The sequence below is a fragment of the Macrobrachium rosenbergii genome, chromosome 39 (genome assembly GCF_040412425.1).
Source record: "Macrobrachium rosenbergii isolate ZJJX-2024 chromosome 39, ASM4041242v1, whole genome shotgun sequence".
Classification (NCBI taxonomy): domain Eukaryota; kingdom Metazoa; phylum Arthropoda; class Malacostraca; order Decapoda; family Palaemonidae; genus Macrobrachium; species Macrobrachium rosenbergii.
In genome coordinates this window covers 2422516-2448042 of record NC_089779.1, presented here as the reverse complement: position 1 = coordinate 2448042, position 25527 = coordinate 2422516, and the positions used below count along the sequence as shown (strand labels likewise).

At 39.9% G+C, this 25527-nt stretch overlaps 1 protein-coding gene across 6 annotated transcripts in view; it reads right to left on the bottom strand.

The window, feature by feature from the left end:
* LOC136825638 (46 kDa FK506-binding nuclear protein-like) overlaps window positions 1–18094 on the bottom strand; it is a 30809-nt gene extending 12715 nt beyond the window's left edge. For 2 of the 6 annotated variants that reach the window (XR_010849385.1, XM_067082266.1), the window contains exons 1-6: window positions 17894–18094; window positions 14379–14494; window positions 11345–11543; window positions 7077–7190; window positions 2066–2209; window positions 1040–1194 (exon numbers count right to left, since the gene is read on the bottom strand). Coding sequence is in view for 4 of the 6 variants with exons in the window: in XM_067082266.1 (XP_066938367.1) it covers window positions 1040–1194; window positions 2066–2209; window positions 7077–7190; window positions 11345–11543; window positions 14379–14494; window positions 17894–17933 (768 nt within the window). In the remaining 2 variants the exon portion in view is untranslated. Of the gene's footprint in view, window positions 1–1039; window positions 1195–2065; window positions 2210–7076; window positions 7191–11344; window positions 11544–14026; window positions 14106–14378; window positions 14495–17893 lie in introns of all 6 variants that reach the window. The other 4 variants (XR_010849386.1, XM_067082268.1, XM_067082270.1 and 1 more) reach the window with 3 other exon arrangements.
* Window positions 18095–25527: the final 7433 nt, after the last annotated feature.

Genomic DNA, 25527 nt, shown 5'->3' with positions numbered 1-25527 from the left:
TGAGAGTGGGATTGTCGCTGCATAGCCGACCCAAGTTGACCCAGATACCAACACATAAAGCTTATCAGTATTCTGATCTGTCCTTTCCCTTTACCTGGGACAGACATTTGGATAGCACGGTCAAAAGGGGCAAGGATAAGAGGTTAAGTGCCACTCCCTCAAGTAGCTTAAATGAACTAAGCTGCTTAAAACAACCATTCTATGAGGCAGAGTGATTGTGCTGAATTGCCCTTCCACAGGACGCCTGGGGAGATGCAAGCAGATGGTCAAGACACCTGGAAGATGACACATCTTGGGCACGGTCACCATACGGGCCCGACATCAGGGCCCCTACCCTTGGCAGATGACTTAAAAGGAGCCAGGACAGGAACATCTTTGCAGTTAGCCAGATGCGCGGGAGATGATCGCTATGAGACGCTGAGAACTGCACCTTAGGATTAATGGGTTTTTAAGGTGAGTAAATGTTATTGTATCAAAATCATTGCATTTTCTTTTTCAGGTGATCAAGACATGGAACAGAAGAAGGATTACAGTATCACAATTAATGTGAGTAAATGTTATTGTATCAAAATCATTGCATTTTCTTTTTCAGATGTTCAAGACATGGAACAAAAAAAGGATTACGGTATCACAATTAATGGATATTTTTGCTGGTTTCTGTAATCCTGGTCCCTGGTTTAACTTTTGCTCTCGCCTTCCATTCTCATTCTACAGTATAAGAATTATAATTTACAGTGAAGATGTTGGATGGTGACGGTGAGCTTGTCAAAGGCCTTTGGCCACTCCTGGTACTTTCTGAGCAATCTTTCTACTTCACACTGATCTTGTGTACCTTACACCCTAACATTTGTTAAAACTGTTTACACTATGTTTCTCCATTCTTTTCTTAATTTGATATCCTAGTTCTCTATTGTTTTCTTCATAATTCTATACCACAAAATTTTATTTTCCACTTAGTTTTCAAATAAGATACTGGTTCACTGAATGATCACACTGTACATATTGAAAATGGTTCAACATTTAATTATAATTTCCTTACCCCATTCTGAGCCTGTACCTTTCCTTCCATCTCCTTCTTCGGTGCTGCTGCAACAGTATTTGGTGATTTACCCATTTTATTCTTGCCAGATTTTGGAGTTTGAGCTGCACTGTCTAACAGATTATTCTTGTGTTTTCCCTTTCCCGTTGTTTGGGCTGGTGTGGAGAAAAATACCAATGATTACTAAGGAAAAATGTCATTACATATCATAATGGATAAAGTACTGTGGATAAAATTTCTTATTTTTTCATCAAACAAACAGAAAACATTGTCATAAGGCCAATGTTCCATGTTTATTATTAGTTGGCCTTTAAGTGGTCATTAAAACTGGTCAATTTAATAATTACAAAATTTAAGCCACTTTACAGTAAAATAGCAAGATGCTGAAATTTTACAGAAAACATTCCCGTTAGAGCTTTCGACACACACACACAAAACAGATTTCTATATACAATCTGTTAAAAACGGATGAGTGTATTTCACTTGTACAACGAAACATTCCTGTTAAAAATCAACATTACTGGTGAATTCTAAGAAGACAAATCCCTAATAGTTGGCGGACAGTTTTAGTCAAGACACACGGATATGACGCGTCTACAGCAAACTACAAGTGTTGGTCACGAAAGGAAAAGTGAAAGACAGTACCTGAACAACGGAAATAAGGAAGTCCTGATTGGAAAGTTATTATTCTCTCTCTCATTTAGTGTACGAAAAATTTTTATGTCGTTCTCTCTCTCGGAAGTTATAAAACCTTTGTAATTCGCTCTCAAAAATTTTTATCTTGTCATATTTTTTTTAATGTTTGATAGATAGGAATCGTTAATAACATAACATTCTTTTGATGAAAAATTTTTTTTGAACGCTGTTGTGTATTTGTGTATACATTTTTTTTTTTATGATTTTTAGCATACTGGTAACATGCAGGATTCATTTGACAAACTTGTTAAATGCCATTAGACATAGACATTACCATTTGAGATACATACAACAAAGTTAAATACAAAGTGTTGGGAATTCTGTACTTACCTTTACTTTCCACCTCATCTTCACTATCTGTTTCTTCATCGCTATCATCATCCTCATCGTCATCCTCCTCCTCCTCCTCATCTTCACTATCTTCACCCATTTCGTCATCCGAGAATGATTCTCCCTCTTCTTCTGCTTCAAAAGCTGTAAAAGAAATCTTTACGTAAGAATACTTACAATCATTATTCAAAAAAAAGGAGGCAATTTCCTTTTGCTGGGAAGGTTTTTACAATACAATATAGATTTTTCATACCACCACTACTGTACATAAGCTGTTATCTTTATCAAGTACCATATACCAGAGACAGAGACAGAGAGAGATAGCACCCTGCACTGGACTGTGCAAGATGCACTCAATCTCCAAATCAAGTACCTAATACAGTATTGAATTATTAAGCTGTTTCTTAACCTTATCCCCACAGATGATACCAAACCACCACTTCAGTATAAAGAATGAAAATGGGAAGAGGGAATCACTATGAATCAAGGTTTATGCTCTTTTTTTTTTTTTTAAACTAGTCTTATAACAGATTTGCTTTTGTTTTTTATTTTTAGTATGTATCCACATATTGGTTGCTACCATTTGACAAGATTTGTTTTTCCTCGCCCTCAATGCTGCTCATTTCATGCCAGAATTATGTGCAACAGGATTAGTCATTAAAATTACTGAGGATACACCATCGCAGAAATTTTTTATTTTCAGTAACTTTATAAATGCTACTGAAACCCTTCAGAATTATAATCCCAAAATTCCCTTGAAAAAATAAAATTTTGCTTGATAAATTACACAAAAATGATTAAAATGCACAAATTTCCTTGAAAAAATAAAATTTTGCTTTATAAATTCCACAAAAATGATTAAAATGCATAAATTTGGAACCCTGCCCAAGTAGGCATTAAAGGCAATGAAGCAGCCAAAGCTGCAACTACCATGGCATGATCTTATTAGTAATTATACAGTCCAACCCAAGGTCTAAGAAAGAGGTGGTCTGTTCATGTGCAAGCGGGAGGAGCTACACCTACGTCATGCAGAGAGTGGGTAGAGAAGGACTCAAAATGGTATGTTTATAATCCAAGGGATTCTAATTTTAATATCGGGATTTACCTACTATTTTTGTACAAATGTGATTAAGCAAAATGGAATACAGCAAACCTCCTGTATTCGCGGGGGATGCGTACCGCAGCCCCCCCGAATACTTAGAACTGCCTATTTTGATAGTTTAAACAAAAAAAAAAAAAAACCCTCTAAAAATGCATGTACCTGAGTATTCTAATAGTTTTATCAAAATAAGTGCATTTAGTCATGAAAATGATATGAAAATACAGTAATTAGTGAATATTTCTCAGTGAAAAATACTCTGAATGGGCGAATTTTCCGCGAATAATTCGTATATATGTTCCACAGAGAAATCCGCGAATAGGTGAGTCCATGAATAGTGGAACCGCGAATACGGGGGTTTACTCTGGTTTGATTTTTCTAATTGTACTGGAAGGGCAATAAAAGATTTACGTCAGTCATAGGATACTGAACCTGACAGTAACACCAAGAACATAATTAATTAAGAAACAACTTTATAGTTGAAAAATAAAATTCACGATACAGCTTATTACATAATCAAGTTGGTGCTTTCTACTTTGGCAAAGAAAGCATTGAGTGAAGTTGATGGATGGGTAGCAGAGAAGAGGGATCAAGGAAGAGCCATCTTCAGTTTTCCTCCTTCCAAATTATCTAAGAGGAGATATTCATCATATACCGTGGGGGAAGCTCCTTCCCTGGGAGTTTGTGCCTCCTCCCAGGGGGACTTCTCTGGGTTGATAGACTCGTCCGGAAGATCTGCATTTTCTTCAACAAAGATTATGTTCAACGCTTCAGAGTTAGCTCACCTTCTTATGAACGTGTTCAAAGTTTTCGAAGTTTCGAGCTTCCTTGACTGGGTGGTGGGTGCTCTGGCCCATAAAGATCAAGGACTGCTGTTTGGCCCGAAGATAGTGTTACGGACTAGCTAGGAGTACTCTCATGTATCAACAAGGGTATCAGGGATGGCTCCCAAGAGATGGGCTTCCCTTTATACAATGGGAGTACTAAAAGAGAGAACTGTGATGTTCTTATCCCTCTAAGGGAGTTACTACCTCGCAGAAGTCAGCGCTTCTCTTTTCCCCTCTGGACCATCACCAATCGTTCCCACAGACCACAGTACTGGGGATAGCATCAGATCTCCAAAAGAAGAGCACCCAGGATCTTTTGACCCAGTCCTACCTCAGGCGGCTTAAGGAAATGTCTACCCTTACTTCTGGGAGGAGCTGGCACACCCAGCAAGGACAAATACATCTTCATATTTACCAGACACTGAAGGGAGGACAGAGATGGTTTTTAAAATGAATTCCTGGGTAAAGATAAAGGAAAAGAAAACAATAAGGGCAAGGTGTCCTTTTGCTAAACCACCAGGCATCCTTGGCCCTTCTACTAAGTCTGCCCTGCACACTGTTCTAAAAACAAGAGGTAGAGGGACCTGAGAGAAATGTGTGCTTTGTGCTCAAGTGTTCGCCTAAGCAAGGAAACTCCAATCCAGACAATTGAAGACCCTGGTGTACACAGGCAGTGACACCATCCAAAACTGAAGAGTAGTGGTTGATTTCAGAGAGGCCTTCTCCTGGAAGAGATGCCTACCAGGCTTGCGAGTCTCTTCTACACAAGAAAGGACAGATCAAAAAGGATAAGAAGTATAAGGTGTTCAGTGTTATTGTGTCAACAGTAAAAGATATGAAATGAATATGCCAGACTCTCTGCAGTTGGTGTAAGCAGAGATAAAGTCTGTGACCAGAGAGGAACCCAACAACAGACTGTACTGGAAGCTTTAGAAGGAACTTTAATCTCTCTAATGGTGGTATCTCAACAGGCAGCTGGTACCTTAGCCAACCTACTACCTAATTTGCTTTCTCATGCCTTATCGTTTATTTTGCAATCTTACATAAAGTAATATTTTTTCAAATTTTCTCCTAAATTTCATTATACTTTTCTTACTTTTCAACAGATGTAGCCCTCTACTACAGGATTTCCCAGGGTTTATATCTCGACAAAAGCAATACTCTGTAAGAAATTAAATTATTTATCCTACATCGTAAATAAGCAGTATTACAAAATATCTAAAATTAAATGAATTAATCGGCAACTTACCAACTGCTTCGAAATTGCAGCCGAAATTCACCAGACAAGCCCTCAATATATATACTGTATATATGTCTAAAATTTAGGCCTAAAATAACAAACATATATTGCACTTATCTGCTTCATTTCTGAATTAATTCTTTCCAGAAGCAGAGGAGCTTCTTAAGTAAGCAGTGACATCATCCACTCTACAGGAGTGTCCAGATCCAACTGACGTTTGCTCTAGGCTAAGCCCAGTCGTAAAGGTCAATGGTGTTTCGTATGCAACTTTAACACTTCTTATTTATGAATATTACGAATTATTGATTAGAGTATTTCAATTAATACAAATATCACTTTCATTTTATTATGAATAGATATTTAACAATAATTATTTTATCTTATCTAATAATAAATAATGACATTACTTACACGATAGTTAAGAATCGCATAACTAATTTACCCAAAGAAAACTTAAACAACGTTAACCATTCATTTAGAATTGCTATCCAAGCGAAGCTCATATTTACTTAACATTACTAAACAAAGCAATATATTTAAATATGTTTATTTATCTATATTCCAATAAGACTTAACTAATGGATATTTATATGACCTTCATCGCCCATTATTACTATTTAATAATTACGTATAGACAAAATAATCTAAACCAGTCGGTCCATTTATTTACCTAAAAAGAAAGTACTTATTATTTAATCATAATTACAGTAACCCCCCGTATTCGCGTTCTCACGATTCACAGACTCATGTATTTGCGGATTTCTCTGTGGAACGTATCTACACATTATTCGTGGAAAATTCACCCATTCGCGGTATTTTTCACTGAGAAATATTCACTAATTACTGTATTTTCATATCATTTTCATGACTAAATGCACTTTTTGTGATAAAACTATTAAAAAACTCAGGTATAAGCATTTTTAGAGGGTTTTTCTTGTGCTTAAACTATCAACATAGGCAGTTCTAAGTGTCTTTAGAGGGGTTTCAAGTATTCGCAGATTTTAGCTATTCGTGGGGGGGTGCGGTACTCATCCCTGTGAATACAGGGATTTACTGTATTATAATTTCACTTAACGTAAATATGAAATCCCTTTATTCAATCAAACAGTTGGGAATAAATTCCTAACAACTCCTAGCACCTAAAGCCCACCAGTCCATCCACACTGGACTCAGCATCATGAACAAAGAGATCAAAAGAATTCTTTCCCCTTGCTTCATCATGTCAGTTACTTAAACTCTATCAAGTGGGATGCATGCCAACCAGCCTCACCATCTATCTTTCATCAGAAATCACAACCATACCCTACGGCCATACTAAGTCCATATAAAAAAAAATCACTCCGGATAGGACATCAAAAATGAAGTGGAGGGAAAACACAGACACACACAACTGCATTAGCACATAACTCAACCAGATTTAGACATCTGCTCACTCATAACGAACAGAACCATCACGGTATCAAGGCACCAACAACAATTGCAAAAGTTCTGAATGACTATGCCGGACTGACATTTTCTAAGACAGTTTCAAACAATAGTTTGTTCATTTCTAGAAGTGCAGATTAAAATGTGCATGTATTATAGGTATTTTGTAAATATTTAATATATTGTCAGATAATGCTGGCCTTGTAATTGCATAGCTTTTTTTCACAAGTTATGTAAAACAACATTTCATAGCACTTCTCAATGTCTTTAATTTTCATACTTTTCAAATACCATAAATTCAAAGAATTCACGAAAATGATCACTTATTATACTTGAATGCCTAATTAAGCATACAACAATTATGCTGAAATAACTAGCAAAATATTCAACATCGACACTAATCACATCAACTGTACTTACAATTCAGCATTTTTGATGCTAAAGTCTCTGGCATTTTATTATTCTTAGATTTCTTGGAAGCTGTAGAATTCTCCATTTCCATCTTTCTCTTCTTTTCGGCAAACTTTCCAGCTGCTGTCAAGACAAAATATACAGTAACACCAGAATCTATTCATTATCATATCAAAAGTTAAGTGTATCAATTGGCTTACCAAGATCATTAAGCCAAGACCACATAAAATATGGAAAATGATTAAAATGTATTCAAGTTGTGATGGTAACAACAGACTATGAAGGTTATCATCATCATTAACGCTTTTACATCAGATTTTCCCTTTGTAGGGTTAGACATATCTACCAATAGTGCTAACAAAAAGTGTGTTTCATTGTAAATACTTCAATGGAACTGATTTCAGATGCTCAAAGGGATCTGCAGATAAAATGTTGGAACTACATCTAAATTCCAAAGAGAGACTGATACTGCACAATACCAAGGAAAGCAGCATGGAACTGTAACCTTGAAAGTACAGCAAACAAATCTTACTCTATTAACAAAAGCAGAGCAACTTTGATGTCTACATGGGAACAGGAGCTGAAAATTCCTCTACAACGGCACCCGCAGCAATACACAAACAGCTGCTTCTGATATAACGTCAAGGTTGTTTCTCCACTTCAGGATAGAATCCGAGATACCCTTGAAAACTCCCTTATTGGGAGGTGACGCCTGAGCATCTCCAAGCAGTTAAATGTGGGATGCTGAAGTTAGTGGAACCGTATGGAATTTGGTAGTTTGAGTCAACTTTTCCTTAATGGGAAGAATACGAGGGAGGTCTATTGAGAGATCTAGAAAATCCAAAATCCTTATCTCTGAGGCTACAAGGACACTACAGGAGTCATTGAGCAATTCTTGCATTCAAAATGTGTTCAACACCTCCTTAGAATAGATAAAAGGGAAAGGCATATGCATATGAAATGGGCCAAACTTGAAGAAACACTTCCACTGCTCAAGCCTGAGGGCCCTTAAAGGAGTAGTAGTTGACTGGTCATTGTTGGTCATCCACGTGCTATTAAGTGTACATTTGAGGGCTCCTGCAATTCCACAGCAGTTGTCGGACTCGCGGATATAATGACCACTCCATAGGCAGAACTTGTCCTGCCTGAATCCTCACTTGCCAAAAACATTGTCCTTCTGCAGAATGAACAAGAGAACCAATACAGTGCTCATTTTTGCCCAAAGAAGCAATCTTTCTGCTAGTTTCTGACCGGGTGTTTGCATTGTATAAACTCCTCCTACAGCCATGAGCTTGAGCTCTTTTGGATAAACCTACCAAGAATCTTCGGCAGTCTTTCCACCACTCTAACACCTTTGTAAGGTTTACCAGGTGTAGAGTTGACCATATATGGGATATTGTAAGTCAGTGTCACAACACTTGTCATAACTCTCTGTTTTGTGTTAAAAGACAGAAGGAAAAAACAACAAAATCTAGATATAGATTGAAGAAAAAACTTGTTAACTGGTAGTTTCAGCATCCCTCCTACAGAACCTGGTGAAAGTCCTGGATTTATTAAAAGTTTAATGACTTTATTGCAAGTTGCAATCTGTTATGCTTAGATCATGCAATAATTGTGCCTGATTATTCTGAAAAATTCTCCAGTGCGGCCATGTTTCCTAACAAAGAAAGCCATTACCATGTAGGAAGCTTTCTGTGGGCTAAAATTCTTGGAGAAGCAAGAAGTGCCTTTTCATCTTCCAACAAAAAAGCCTGCAAATTGCAAGTCTACCCTCATCCTCGAGGAGGAGTCAGGGAACTCTAATGAAAAACATAATGCACAGAGATTGAGGCAGATGAAGCAACAGACCCTTGGCCTTCAAAATACAGACAGCACCCTACTTATGAACATTCAGATATGAACAAGTAGGAATGCAAATTAAAACTGGGTTCGGAGTGCTCCCCTTTGCCACCCGTAAGTTCAAATTTTGTTCTGTGCACCTATTCTGCTTAGTTACAATTTTTGCAGCTACCCCACGCCATACAGCACTGTAGAGTACACCAACTCCAAGGTCCCAGACTCTTGTACCTACGTCAGTTGTAAGACACGCTCTGTTGTGCTCCAAGCTATTCCTGTGATTTTATCATGAAATATTTAGCCTATCCTTTATATCACAAAATATTTAGCCCATCCTTTATCTGTCACAGACAATGGCAAGCATAAGGCTAGTGAAGATAGTGGCTGTGGTAAAAAGCGGCAAGTTGTCTCAATGGAAACTAAGGTGGCCATTATCAAGAAATTAGATAGTGGTGAAAAAATGGTGGACGTAGCATGCAAGTATAACGTGAATCGTTCAACTGCTGGCACAATCTTTAAGAAAAAGGAGCAGAGTATGGAACATGTTAAAATTGCTGTGACTATACAGTCAACAATTATAAGCAAGAGAAGAGGGAAGCTAGTAGAAGAAATAGGAAAACTTCTGGGTATCTGGATGGCTCACCAGAGACAAAGGTCTGTACCACTTAGCCTCATGCTTATTTAGGAAAAGGCTAAAAGCCTTTTTGATGACTTGAAGGCTAAGGCTGGCAAAAGTGCTGCAGATGAAATATTTTCTACTAGTTATGGATGGTTCTATCGCTTTAAAAAATGTGCTAACTTGCATCATGTGTCCGTTAGTGGTGAGGCACAGAGCGCTGACAAAACAGCAGCCGAAAAATTTCCCAAGACGCTCAAGGAAATAATGATAAGGTACACTATAAATTCCGGCTGCAAATTATAGCCCAACCAGAAGTTCTTCACTTTGCTGGAGTTTCTCTCTCTCTCTCTCTCTCTCTCTCTCTCTCTCTCTCTCTCTCTCTCTCTCTCTCTCTCTCATCGTAGCAAAAGTGCTAGGTTTTTTAAAAATCCTGTTTAAAATTTTAAATAATTATTTTGTTGCGTCCAAGGAAGAATTTCATCTGCGGACACAGGAGTCATTGTCAACCTCGAACTCATTGCCTTTTTACCGCCATTTAACTATAAGTACTCGAGCGAATTTCTACGCATTCATAAATCCCAAGCGCCAAGCTGGGAAAACCCGTTCCAATAGCGTTCATCTTTTTCAGAACTTTTCACGTGAGATTTCACCCACAACGAACAGCACGTTTCACCCAGCTGTCTCCCCTGCCCCCTTGTCAAATACCACACGAGTGCAACCATTGTGTCAATAACCCTAGTATTTAGTCACATGCCAGTCAGGGAACTTTCATAACTAGAGTAAATAAATTTTGGACTTGACCATAAGAAAAATATTCAACCCGTGCATGATAATTGTAAGTTAAGTATACCTTAGTTTAACGAGACCACTGAGCTGATTTACAGCTCTCCTAGGGCTGGCCCAAAGGATTAGAGTTTATTTTGCGTGTCTAAGAACCAACTGGTTACCTAGCAACAGGACCTACAGTTTATTGTGAAATCCAAATCAAATTATACCGAGAAATGAATTTCTATCACCAGAAATAAATTCCTCTAATTCTTCATTGGCCGGCCGGAGTCTCGAACTCGGGCCCAGCAGAGTGCTAGCCAAGAGCTCTACCGACTCATCCAACGAGGAACTTAAAATAATTGTAAGCATTCTGTACTCGTCATATCAGGAAGAATTTATTTACTTCATCTCCGTGGTGCAATTTATAACAGCATCATATTATTTGCGTTTGGTTACCTTCGCACTGCGGGCAGCATAAGGCCTTGTTGCACCATTGAAAAGTTTGTGATAAGTGCAGTTTCTAACATTCCTCGGTCTTCTTTTTCTCTCTTGAGTAATGGTCATGTGATCTACTAGGTTTCTATTAATGCCCATGTGATCTACTTGGTTTATATTAATGGTTAAATGCTTTACCTGGTTTTTATGACTGCCATCTGGATGTATCTAAAGGTGAATAGGGGAATAAGCCCTACTGTACGCTACCCTCAAGCTAATCCTGCCATATTCCTGGCTTTCTTGTCTTTCTTTCCTAGTTTACCCTTACCAATCAAAAACTAAAACTAAGTCAGTAAAACTATGAAATCTACAAAGGTAAAAAGAATACAGCATTTATGTACAAAACAAATCAAATACAACTACAATGATGAAGAGTAATTAAAATGCAATGTATGCAGTTTGACTTTTTCTTTTTAGTTTTATCCTCTTTTGTTTTTTGACATACAAGCATTCTATTCTTTTTTACCCTATAAATGTATGATCTGCTCATCTAAAATAAACCATTAAGGCTAGAAGGGATTACTACTGTATTCACCTGCCTTCAGGCATTAAAACTTACTTTTCAGAGCGTCACTACTGGAGTTTTCCTTACTGCCAATGACATTTCCAGAAAGGTGAATGTTACTGTTTGTTCCAGTAGAATAAAATGCTATCTTACATCCAACATCAAACTTTAGGTTTAATGGCACCTGGATGATCCCACGATTTAATGACAGATTACAGATTATTACTTCCATTCCATCCACTTCTAACATCACCTGCAAAATAAAATATGGAATATAAATTTTTCTTAGATTTTAAGAACAAAAAAGTAACTAGTAATGCAATGCAACTCCAGGACATATTATGACTTTTCCTTATCACTGCCAGCAGCACTCACGAGCAAAATTATACATGAGAGAGAGAGAGAGAGAGAGAGAGAGAGAGAGAGAGAGAGAGAGAGAGAGAGAGAGAGAGAGAGAGAGAGAGAGAGATGCTGTGCTCCCTTGTGGCATTAAAATAATAAACACACAATTGATGAAAGAAGACCATGTCAGTGTAGATAAAAATTACCATCAAGAAATTGAATAAAAACTTTCCAAACTCATGACAGATAATGAAGAGTACTGTAATTGTTTTACACAGAATGTAATAATTTACCCATAACAAAATTATAACTTACAGCAAATGAAGCAATATGGCAAATTACATGTATATATTCTTACTGCAAAAACTTTGTCTGCTTAACTCTAAATTTAATTTCTCATTTCATAGCAACATTCATCAACCATAATGACTTTTCATGCCTCATTCTAACTCATCTTCGATCCTACCAGCCTCTTAGGTTTCAGTATTGGTCACAGAAGTTTAGCACCCCCAAAATCTGGTCAACTGTCCTAGTAGTAACCAATCCCAGTGAGGTGAACTAAACAAACAGATTGATAAGCACTGCAACAAATATACACTGCTTAACAGGAGGTTACCAATACAGCACACATGCTGCTTTTGTCAGCATTTCCTCTATACAGTATGTACTCTATGTAGTTCTACGCCTGGAAAGAGTAGAAAAATCTAAATGCAAAATTGTCATAATAATATATTGGAAGCACACGAAGACTAGTTCTGAGTCTTGTCTCAAGGTGCTAGGGTGAAACCTTACAAGGAGCTGATCTCATTTCAAGGTTTTACCTCTCATTTTCATCACCTGGTAATTGTTATACCTTCTAGTTGGACCCAAGTAGTGCAATTCGGTCTACAATGCAGCGTGACCCGCGCACTACAAGCCATTCCTTTGCCTCCACATAGTCCTGTAGGTCTACACTTTTCCTCTATTCCCTTAGTCTCTTCTCACTAACCTGCCAGATATTTCTTACTATACCTTGCTCCATTGCATAATCATTTCAGAACAAATCCTTCAAGTATCAACATATGAATCTTCTAACATGATTTGGTATACTCAGCCTTACTCTAGTGTGAGGGTTGAAGAGGGATTAACATCACTTGCGAGCAAAGCCAAACTTATTACAGGCAGTCCAGGGTTATCAGCGATCCGGTTTTACGGTGCTTGTCTAGCGACGATGATAACTGGATTTTCGCCACCAATACGCGCCAGTCCCCGCTTATCGGCGCCGAAGATTCCTCGTTGTCGGCGCCAATAACCTGGGATCGGCACTATTATCGCCGATTTCCCGTTACCATCACGCCATCGGGAACCAAACCCCCACCGATAACCGGGGACTGCCTGTATTAATGGGAGATGGAGGCTATTTTTGACAAGATTGAATAAAATCAATTTAAAAATAACTTACTCAGGAAAAATATACCAAATATTTAAAGTATCCTATATTTTTGCTGGTATACAAACCAGCACTAAGGAGGGCTGAATGGAGGTATACCCCTCACTCACCTGCCATCACCAAGCACTTTTTCTTTTGGAATATGGGACAAAGTGGGGTGGCTGAGGTGGGAAATGTATACATTTTCTTAATAAAGTTGATTTGGATACTTACCTATTGTCAAAAGATAGCAGTATCTTTGCACCAGCAGGCGAGGCAGCATAAAAAAAAAAAAAAAGATTGCTTGGCTGATCAGGATGACTGTCTAGTTCTAGTTCACTGGTTCTCCACTGGGTGTATTTTTAATGTTAAATTCAGCTTTTGTCAGAATTCTGCATGACAGCTCAGAAAGTTGCGGGGAGGCTAGGCGGGGTCTACTTCAACAGTAAGTATCCAAATAATAAACTGTATTATGAAAATTTATATTATTTGACATACATCACTGAGAAGAGGATGGTGGGTAGCGCGGCTACACAAAATCCACTCAGCCAAGCGAACTAAAGGTTTCTTGCAAGAAACCCAAAACATTCTTACAAGATCTGGAATCCCTCCTGGGCATTACAGCTGCAAGAAGGTAGATTCCATTCAGGGAGCAAGGCTCTCATATGTGCTGAGCGAAAAGCAGCCCTGTGGAGAAAGCCGCTTCAGTTTCAGCCAGAATAAAATAGAAGTGGTGTGAAGGGACCCTTGTGCCTGGTTCTGAATACATGCCACGCGTGTTAGAAACTTCAGCTATGCAATTACTTGGTGGGTTACTTATATGAAACCTGACGTTCATAGCCTTGATTCCAGAAGGTATCCTGGGAAAAATAAATGTATAGTACTATGAAAGCAGCAAACAACCAAATCCATGAAATACCAATGAGTGCCTATACACAATGGCAGCAAGGAGAATTCTGACAACAGCTAAAACATTCAAAACACACCTGGTGCTGAACAGGTGTACTAGGCAGTCCTCCGGGATCAGCCAGTCGATCTTCTTTCATTTGAATGTCGACTCGCGTACTGGCATGGAGATGTAAGATATCTTCAACAGTGAGTATGATTAATCCCAAATAATAAAACAATTCGCCTTTAACATAACATTAACTGCGACCATGTCACTTTAAGTCTCCTCCACATAAAGTACAGAACAAAACAATATTCTAAAGCAATATTAAGAAGGATTTTCAATAAATTCAAAAAGCATAAAAATTATATTCTGTGAAATAAAGTGGTAATTTCAGTTCTACAATCTTTTTACATCGCTTCACGGCTGCAGTAAGAAGAAATACGTACTGAAACAATCTCATCTTTGCCAGCCCCACCGGTGATTGTATCTAACACTGCTGCAGTTATGTGAAATGGAACGTCAACCAGCCTTGTGTATCTTTTCCCTGGTTCAAGAATCAAACCTGAAAAAGTCAATAAGAAGATGAGCAATTAGCAAATAAACAATTAATATGAAATAAGGACAGGATGTACATAGAGATGCATTTGTTTTACCAATATGTAGTAGAGAATAGGGATTTTATGAATAAAAATGACATTTTTATGATAAAATAAGGTTTTACTGTATATATGCCTACCAAGTAATTACACAGCCATAGTTTCTACTTTAAACGGCAGGTTAAGAACTGAAAATTTGCGGTAGAGCTCTTTTGTTTTGGTGCAGGTAAGTTCCCCGCCCACTCTCGGGGAAGAATAGGTACAACGTAGCTAAAGAGCTCAGTTCGTTTATGCTCTACGTCCATGTGGGAGGAGGAGGGATGGGCTCTGTTCTTGTAATTTCTTGATAAGTACAGTGTATATAAAAATAGGAGGTGGGAAGAATGGACATGTGCTACTCAACACACATGATAAAGTAGGGTAATGTGAGAAAACAAGAGCAGGAAGATACTGCCTTTTGGTCGTTGCTCATCTCGACCTGTAGCGACATAACCAGTAGTGTCAGGATTGCCCCTACTTCAGTAGCTTTGTGGTCAGGGAGTAGTTCTATGACTCGACAAAGCTTAAACAAAACAATTGCCCTTGCCCTAGGCGACACATGAACATCGACTAACACAAGACCATAAAACTATGTTACTGTACCGTACACCATTTAAAACATATACTGTAGAGCATTACCCGTCCGTTAAAAACGAAGATTGGAGGGCACTCCAGGTACTAAGTACCCCCGGCTTCCCAAAAACCCAACAACCTTAATCAAGGCTAGGAGATAGAGAAATAGGAGGATCATTCCTACCCCTCGTTCCCTAGTGCCATGCCGGCTGCTGAGAACAGACCCAGTGTACTGCAGTCCTCAAACACAGTTTCAACATCCTGTAAATAATAGCTGGCGAAGACCGAGCGACACCTCCAATAAGTAGATCGAATTGTGGTAGTTGGAGAGAGGTTGCGTTTAAAAGCCAACGAAGTGGCTACTGCCCGTAACTCACATGCTTTTACATTTAACAACGGTAAATTATTCTCCTGAATTCCCAATTGAGACTCTACAATAATGTCTCTCAAAAACAAAGACATAGCATTCTTGGAGACAGGAGGTAAAGGGTTCTTAACAGAACACCAGAGGTTACGAGAATCCCCTGATATTCTTGGCTCTCTCGATGTAGAATCTTAACGCTCTCACTCGGCACAATACTCTCTCTTGTTCTGAAGGTCCCACTAGTTCTGCAAGACTCTGGACGGAAAAAGAACGAGGCCAAAGGCTAGAAATGTTCTCGTTTTTGGCTAAGAAGCTTAAAATGTATGAGCAAATGGCTGCCTCTTGTGAAAAACCAACTTGTCGGAGTATTTCTCTCCTGAACGTACGTCAGCTGGGCGGCAGTACTTGGCTCCCAAGCAACCAATGATCCCTCTCAAGTGCCCGTTGTCATTCAAGTGCCCATCTGCTCACTAGCGCCCGACTCTAGCTCCTGAGCGTCTGCCGCCAGTTTCCGAGCACCTGGCGCTGGCTCCCGACAGCTCAGTGTCAGTTGCCAAGAGCCCACTTCCGAGCTCCCGGTGCCAGATCCCAAGCTCCCAGCGCCAGCTCCTGAGCACCCGAGGCAGGTCCTCAATTCAAGAGGGAGCAGCAGAAACCACAGGAACAGCCGGGGCAGCAGGAGCGACAGGAGCAGCAACAGGAGCAACTGGGGCAGGAGGCACAGGAGAAACGGCCCGGGTGACAGGAACAGCAGCAGCCGCCAGGCCAACAGGAGCAACCAGGAAAGGAGGCACAGCAAGAGCAGTTGGGACCACGGGTACAACAGGAGGCATAAACATTGCATACTGGGGTGCCGAAACATGAAAGGCAGTCTGGTCCACCACCCAAGGGGACATCAGAGTTGGAAAGTGCATTGACACCGACGTGGGGAGCTACACAAATGCTGTCATGGTTACTGTGGTCATCGTTGGGGTGGCCGCAGCATGGGCAACCACCAGGAAACGCCTCAGGTGCGCCAAGATATCCTGCACGGATGGAGCACCCTACAGTAGAGCCCCAAGGAGATCCACACTTCCTGGACCTCGGCTGCCTCAAGATACTAGGCCGCCAAACCTGGAGAAGCAAGCAAAGTCAGGTGAGTAGAGGGAGATTCCTCTTGCTCCAAAGGAAAAGTTTGCCACTCGGAGTGAGCGGAGGCCCCCGAGAAGAAATAGTCTTCATCCCCCCCACCCGACAAACTTCACCTGATGAAGCAAGTGAAGATGACGAGGGAGAGATCGCTCCCAAAAGAAAGATAGCCAGAAGGGGAAGTTCACCAGGTGGGAGAAACAAGGAGGAGGAGTTAGCTATCAAGGGCGTATATCCTTCCAACGACACCTTGGCATCAAAGCCTTCCGAACAGGAACAGATGATTCGTGGGTTTGCATAATTCAGAATTAATATCAAACACACAAATGCACAAAAGAACAAGCAAAAACAAGATCCCACCGGGAAAACAGCAATCAGAGCAGGAGCTAGCCCACACGTCTGCACCGCATGACAGCCGAAAGCAAATTGGAATGTTTACATGCGGGCAGGCGGGACTCCCACCTACCGGACGGTAGTTAACTGGCTAACAACCTTGTCCGAAAGTTTAATGGCTGTTTCCAGCTTTGCCGAAAGTAATTCCTAATGTAAAGGACAGAGGGTTTGTATATCGTGTAGGAACAAGCACACATTAAAAGTAGAATAATGATATTTTCAAAGCTAAAATGCATTAATGGTAAAAGAAAGGTAAAACCTGAAACTACTACTGCAATGAGCTACGTTTTTGTTGGATCATTTCTTATTAACCTAAACTATCTTAGCTTACCATCACCAAAGAGAAGCTATGCAAGCCTAGCCTATAGACATATAATCTAAGCTATTAGGAAAAGCAGGACGAGCGTAGGACGACGGGACAGGTCCCGCAGACGCAAACCAACCTAACCTTCCCTAGAATGCTGGGTCCTGACCTAACTAGACCTTACCTACCTAACCTCACTTAGGGCACTGTGCCCCGACCTGGTAACAATAAGGATCGAAGACAATGGAATTAGCTCCCGTCGGAGGTAGGCTACAAACTACCCGAAAAAGGGCTGGCGTAAAGGGGGCCGAAGGGACGCTGCAAAGAATGCCGACAGTGCACCGCATGGCGTGCACTGACGGGACTAACCCCCTAGGGAGATAATAGGCAATGACTACATTAATTTAATCTAGGGTAAAGGGAAGCCTGCTCGACGAAATTTAAGAGGCACAAGCTTAAGGCAAAGGTGGATTCGGGAATGACCAACTTCGTGGAAGTTGGCCCGTGGCCGAAACCACGCACCTCGAGGGTCCAATTCACGACAAAAAGCCAATTTCACATTACCCCAGAATCCCGACGTCCCAACGTGCGACGGCGTCCCCATCACTGATAAATGGAAGAGATTCCTTCGACTTAAAATCAAGCAGTCCACGGAAAAGTCAAGCCAAGGCTCGGGACATTTGAACACTCGGTGACTGGAGTTTCGGGCATGTTGACACTGGAGAGGCGCTTCTTCTTCTTCTTCCAAATCGTGGCTGGCGAGTTGTGTTGGGGGGGGGGAGCAGGAAAATTGTTGGTTTTCATTTAAAAGCAGGAATTTCTTTGATCCTACGAGCGCCGTGATAATGAATTTCATATAATTACCTTCCGTTTTCCATTAATTTATTGAAGTATGTGGTGCGCGTATAACTGCTAGCATACGACTTGATCGTTCACTGGATCTTGAAATGCGAACATGGTGTTAAACAAGAATACTGGGATTACGACCTTTACGTAGTTTTGCTTTAATCTCTTAACTAACACTAGCTAGAAGCAGTGTAAATGTAAAACTGGTTTGGTTCCCGTTTCCTAATCGCTCGCCCCTAAACACAGTTCCGGGCACACTAACTCCACCGTTCGTGCACGTGCTGAGCTATGTGAAACAGCTTTAGGAGCTGTTCAAAAATCACCTAACACCTTTTTTTCATCTTCCCTTCCCACCTTGTCACGCCTCATAACACATGTCCATAACGCCCCCCCTCCCCCTCACCTAAAAAAACTATGAAACATTAGCGATAATAGTAGGCTACCCCACGCCTGAATTAGTATTTCTTTTTTTTAATGCAATAATATATTAAAGTCTAGCGTGATACCTGGAAATTGTTGCCTTTACGTTGTTCGTAATACTTTTATGTTATGATATTAAAGAATCACAGATAAATTTGAAATGAAAATGTTCTCTTATGCCATTTACTTAATTTCCTAAGTAATTTAATTGGTAACTCTTAGCCAATTTAGCGACTTTGTCGCTAGATCTAGAGATATTAGTTTCTAACTAGCGACTTTCTTCAGCAGTTAGCGACATAGCAAAAATCTAGAGATATTTAGAAATATCTAGCGACAATTCTAGAGAGTTTTGCATTTGTTAGATGTTTTGATAAAAATAAATATCAAATTGCATAGATTTCATCGCACACATGAATCTTGGTTTCATTCTGTGTGGCGAGAGCAGTTACGTTTTGAACATGTCATATACCTGTCCGTTTGGCAAGCAATTCTCGCTTCATTCACAGCCCGCTCGGGCCGCTCGTCGTCATTCAGTATATGAGTTCCAACTTCATTTATTATAATATACATACACATATACGGTGCATGTATATATACAATGATGGAAATCCTTCATTCAAATTAATGGTAATACCCTTCATAACCGGGGTACTGGAAAAACGAATTGGTTTTCATCTTATCAAGATGTTAAGTTAACCACTCGGAGTTGAGGTTGTCTATGATCGAGTGTGCATGCGAAAGTTTGTAAATGTATCTAAATGCGTAGTTGGGTAAGCTCAGATCGTACTGTTGAGACTTGTACGACGACACGAGAGGGGAAAGGAATGTAGCTCCCGTTGTTTTCGTTTGAAATCCCACATTTCTCCCTTGTAAAAGGTATGCATTTATCTTAGTTGATAATGCACATGTTGCCATAACACTTAATAGTGTTCTTTTGTATTTTTACCTTGATATAACAGAAATTGTTCCTATACAATATACAACCCTCGGTCCTTTACATAAGGAATTACTTTCAGCGAAGCTGGAACGGCGTTAAAACTTTCGAACAAGGCGGTTAGGTAGTTAACCACCTTGAGATTGGTGGGAGTTCCGCCTTCCTGGACGTAAAGCGTACATGTTTCGATATTGTGCAGCCGACTGATAAGATGCTGCAAGCCTGCAACCTCAGTTGGCTCTCTGTTCTCTTGAAATAAACGTCACTGTAGAATGTCGTCTCACTGCAAACCCAACATGGCGCAGTGAGTTTTCGAGCCAAGTCATGCCCTTTACACGTCGACTGTCGGGAATTTTCTCGACAGGCAATGATTTTCGTTGTGCCGATTGTCTACACGATCAACCCACGTATTCACGGAAGTGACTTAGCCCCCATGTAAGGATAAACGAGTCACGAACCAGACTTTCTCAATTTATTTACAACGTACAGGCGTCAACCGCCTCTTCGTTTCTGTATTAATCACGTATATTACCTGTTAATATTTCATATTTTTATATCTCTCTCCATACGTATTATTGTCCGGCCTTTGGGCCGATGTATGTAACCACCTTGTACGTTTATTATAACATGAATTATTCTCATATGTCATCTAACAAATTCTTGCCCAAATGCGTGACATGGGATCCACAGGTCGGTGACCACCTTTCCGTCCGCATTCCTCGATGTATACCTGCTTCCGAGAAATTAAATCATTACGGGCTGCTCTAGAAGCAAGAGCCCGTGCTGGCACAAGGCCAGCTAAATCTAAAACAACAACAAATAAATCAGTCATACCCAGACCTGTCGTCTTGAATCTCTCAACAAAAATAAAACAATCTCAGTCATCACCCTTACATAACAAACACGCAAAACCTCCAATTAAGCACAACAATGAATTTACAATTCCCGTGCCCGCAACATGAAAAACGCGGATCACACGACCGTCTTCAACCTCAAGAAATTACTGAAATTTAATGACACTTGCCACATTAGCACCGCAGCACACACACGTCCAAACAGTTAGCCTACTCTCATTCAACCAACTTCATTACAAGCTACAACTCCGTAGGAGCACTCACAGTCACGTAAATGTGTAACTAATTACTTTTCTATTAAATTGTCATTACTCCAAGCCTGTACAAATACAGAAGAAAATCTTTTATAGCATATTTAGAGAGAAATTAAAATAACAGTTCGTTCCCTTCCCTTTCGTTTGCCAAATACATCTATTATGGTGTTCATATCTATCCTGCTGGCTTAACCTCTTTCAGTGCAGAGAAGTCCTAATGCTGAGACCGTATCCTGACCCACAGTAGATCTAAGGTAAGTCTTGAGTCTTCTCAAGCACGAGGATGACCTCTCTGCTGAACAAGATGTTGCGGGTAAGGTTGCCAAGGTTTTTGCCATCTCACTGAAGTGTGGCAAAGTTTCACACAGAGAATTTGAGTAAAGATACCTTATCACTTCATTTGCAGTATTCAAATCCACGCCTTCCAGATTGTGAAAAATGGCAGTGTCAGCCATTAGGATGTCTTGATCCACATTGTAGAATTCAGACAGTGCCTTGAAGTCATCCACTGCGTTACCTAATATCATTTTTGCCAGGGATGTCAGGATATGTGTATCCCTGCTTGCAAATCTCTCTCTCTCTCTCATTTCCGTGAGAACTCTGTCTAAGGCATCATAGTAAGCAATCCTGGCTCTTTGGTGGTCTGTAAAGGAGATGGGTTCCTCAAGAGTTTCTCCTGAGTGCTTGCAGCCTCTTGGGTGGTTTCTTTTGGCCCTTTTTAGTGTCCACCTCTTCAATGTCTGGTGCAATTTCAATCATGTTTGTTGCAGCTTTTACCCAAATGAGAGAAAAAACATATCTTCCTCCCTGCACTTTTTGAATGCCCTCTTTGGGGAAGGTTTTGTTGTGCAGTGATAGGATGGACTCGACAATCACTCTTGAGATAGTCTCTGTTCTTTTGGACCATGTCTCTGTGAGCATTATCAAGTTGTAGGTCCCGTTGCTAAGTAATCAATTGGTTCTTAGCCACGTGAAATAAGTCTAATCCTTCGGGCCAGCCCTAGGAGAGCTGTTAATCAGCTCAGTGGTCTGGTAAAACTAAGGTATACTTACTTTTGGAAGCTGGTCCAGGGATGTTTCTTGAGGAGATCTGGGTTGAAGTCTCTTGTTCCCTTTCCATTAGGAAGTCGTTTCCTGTGATGTTCACCTAGGATAGGTTGATTTGGACCATCTAATATTTCAGTATCACTCACTGCAGATTTCTTCACAGAGCATTTCTCCGTTTCGTGGACAGGAGGTGTCTCCACATCTGGTACAGCAGTTGCTGGGGTTTTGATCTCATCTTGTTTATCGTCAATAGCAACATGAATATCTTGGACGTCCGTGGAATCCGCTGCTGAGGAAGCAGCTTCTGATTGCTACCTTTCCTCACTTGTCTTTGTACTAGTTAACACTTCAAATGAGAGTTTTTTTGTTTTGGATCAATCACGGGATGGAACTTTTGTTGATCATTTTCATAATATTAGCTTCTAACATATTCTATAACTGCCATACATATTACTTATTTATACTCTCAATTGTCATGGTAATTCACATGCGATCATTTATTTGGTTAAAAATACAAGTTTATATTTATTTTTATTATTAAAAAAAAGCTTTCCCGAATGCCCAAATATCTCAACCATTTGCCAGACAAGTTTATTTTTATTTTTATTTATTATTATTTTTATATAAAATAAAAAATTCCTTCCCCGAATGTCGCGACCGATTTGCCCGAACTTTAGCAGATTCCCGGACCCAGGGAGGGCAATTGCCCCCCCTGGCCGGTACGCCTATGCATCCTAGGGATCTAAAATCCACTAGTTTGTACACCTAGATATTTACACTGATTGTGGTAAAAATTGATAATCAGTTTAGTTGAATGGTGTTCCTTACCCTAAAGTAAAGGTCATTTGAGGAGCCACCCAGACTCTGTTTGAAGGTTTGAAGACCAGCAACTCGCGAGAGTTTGGTAAGCTTTGAAAATTTGAAATGCTGACAATGGGTTCAGTAATGTTACCCATACCTGAAGAACCATCTACAACTCTGGCTTCAACAGGTAACAGCTGCAATTTATTTGCTTCTGACAAGCAACATAGAAAGTCCCTGAATTCAAAAATTGATTTCTTTTGAAAGTCTTTGAAGGTTAAACCCTAGTTAAGAGATCACTGTGATTTTCTTCAATCTTGACATATTTGAAATGAACATCTAGGCTATACTCTTTGAGAAGATTGTCCTTGAATAACGACACATCTTTGATTCTGTTACGTGTGAATACGTTCTTTGTTGAGATGGTATCTGTGAGTAACCACTGTAAGACAATTTGTGAATCAACTGCACAAACTATTTCCTTGAATTTGATCCATTTGAAAGAATCCAAGACAAATGGTAAACATTTCAAAGCTAGATAAGGTGGCATGAGTTCAAGGATGGGCAAAGGCGCTACTTTCGACTTTGCTTACAAAAGTTGAGATTTACCATCACTAATACAGTAGACTGCAAATCCATAACAGGACTTTGAAGCATCAAAAAAAGACACACAATGAATTACTTGAATCCTGACTTAAACACTGTCTAGGGAATTTGAGCAAGATCAGAACAATGATTGGCCCAGTCACTTTGAGAAGATTGAAGAATTGTTTCATCCCAGGAACATTTGAGACGCCATAAATCTCTCATCACGAGTTTACCACTAGTAGTAACAGGTAAAGCAAGACCAAGGGGACCGAACACTTTGGAAATCTGAGATAAAACATCTAGTGGTATGAGTCCCGTGACCCCCCCCCGGGTCGCAACTTGACTGCCGAAGCTGGTGGCTGAGTGACAATTCGGCAGCTAAACTTCCGCTGCTTTACAAAAGTACGTAGGCGATGAAGGACGAAATGGACTGAAGCACGCAGCCACCGACAAGGCCACAACATAGCGAGAGAAGAGATGGAAAACATGGCCAGAGACATTCGAATGACCAATTTCAAATCAGCACAAGAATTCATATTAAAGAATACGTGAAAAAGGAGGCAACCCAGTAGCCAGAAATTTTAAAGATGGAGGCTTGGGTCACGATGTTCTTAGGAACGCAATGCGAGTCAAGCAAGAGGAATATAACAGGCATAATAATGTGATGGGTAGGAAACAACAGCAAAGGAAAAAAGACCCTTGTTAATGATGTTTAGAGAAGAACACGAAGAATGGAACGTGGTGAAAACTTAAAAGATCGAGAAATGTAAGTGACACCCAAAATTTTAAAATTAGGTGTTACCCTGGACCTGTCACACATGCACACACAAAAAAAGAGATAAAAACTCAAGAAAGGCCTTGCAGAGAAAAAAATATAAATAAATTTAATTAATTAATAAAACGCGAAAGATTTTGCAGAGCATGAGCGGCAGAAGGGGCAAAAAAAAAAAAATAAAATAAAATAAAAAAATAAAAAAAAAGCAACTTAAATCTTAGCACCTACAAAATAACCAGAATAATCAACATTACGGAATATACCAGCAAAAGAAGAAAGCTTTTATCGTAACACTTCCAATCCTGCAAGGGCTGTAACGCTGAAGCACTTGACACTGAGCAAATAATGACAAGCAAAGGTGTTATTATATGCCTAACAGAAACCAGAAGAGGTTGAAAACACCAAGACCATTGACGAAAATACCTTAACACTGGAGTTGGTTACACAGAAAATATGAAAACAACGTCCACCAACGCTGGATCGAAAAAGTAAGACAAAAATGCGAGGAGGATTTAAAAGGCCGCCACACGAAGTTCCATAACGTCAAACCCAAGAAAAGGAAATCACAGCGTAACTACCCACCCGAATTGCGAGAAATACAAGGGCATAATAAATGCCGCCTAAACAAAACAGTGCACGACGAAAATAAAAAATGAAGAGCCTCTGACATTTACCGACGTAAGGGAAAGTGATGTCTGTTGCAAGACTGTGATAACAAGCTTACAATAAATTATAGATGGGGAGCAGAAGATAAACGCCTGGGAGAATCGAATACCAGCATGATGACAAAAACGATCAACCAAAGCCGGGTGGGGGTCTCAGACCCACTGCATTAACTCATACGTCACATAAACTCTTCATGGATATAACATGAACTTCACTTACTTCATATTAGAAGGACAACGATTAAATGAAAAAAAATTCAAGGATGATTCACCAAGAGAGTCACCTACAAGATAATTTTTTGTAATACTGCTTAGAACGTAATAATAAAACAAAATACATATTTTATATGTGTATATACACACACACAAACATATATATAACATGAATGTATACAAAAACATAAAATTGCTTCATGAATATATTAAAATAAATGAAATAGTACAAAGGCTATGGCACAGCCCCCCGTTTGCAGACTTTAGTTTTAAGCTCACTAACCGCCATAAAGCCGTTAAGTGTGACACCAGAGATGACCCAGCGGCCAATAATTACAGCCCAGTTATTAAAGTCGTTTAACAAACTCAACTGAGAGTTGGAATTTTCCTCAACTACCACAAAACAGGACGAAGCTTTCTTGCCTGGTTGGTTTAGAATGACCTAGGCTTATGCTAGCTCGGTTTTAGAACTAAGTCGGTCCGTAATGTGTGTTAAAGGCCTGGTGTGGGCTTTTGAAACCGTTCTACTCAACTGAAACCAATTACTGGCCTTTCTCAGTGAAAGGAAAAATATGGACCACTTGTATATTTCCCAGATTTTTGTAAACTAAATGGCTGTCACTTCTACCAGTTGTACAGTTTACATTTGCGAAGTTAGCAACAAACTACAGGGGAGTCGATGACCACAGTTGCCGTGACGTCAGCTTAATGAACGAGACTCTTCCTTTTGAAACAACGCTAGACGCTCTGCTTATTCTTTTCCGATTACCGCCATGGGGAGACAGTGTCTCAAATGGAAGT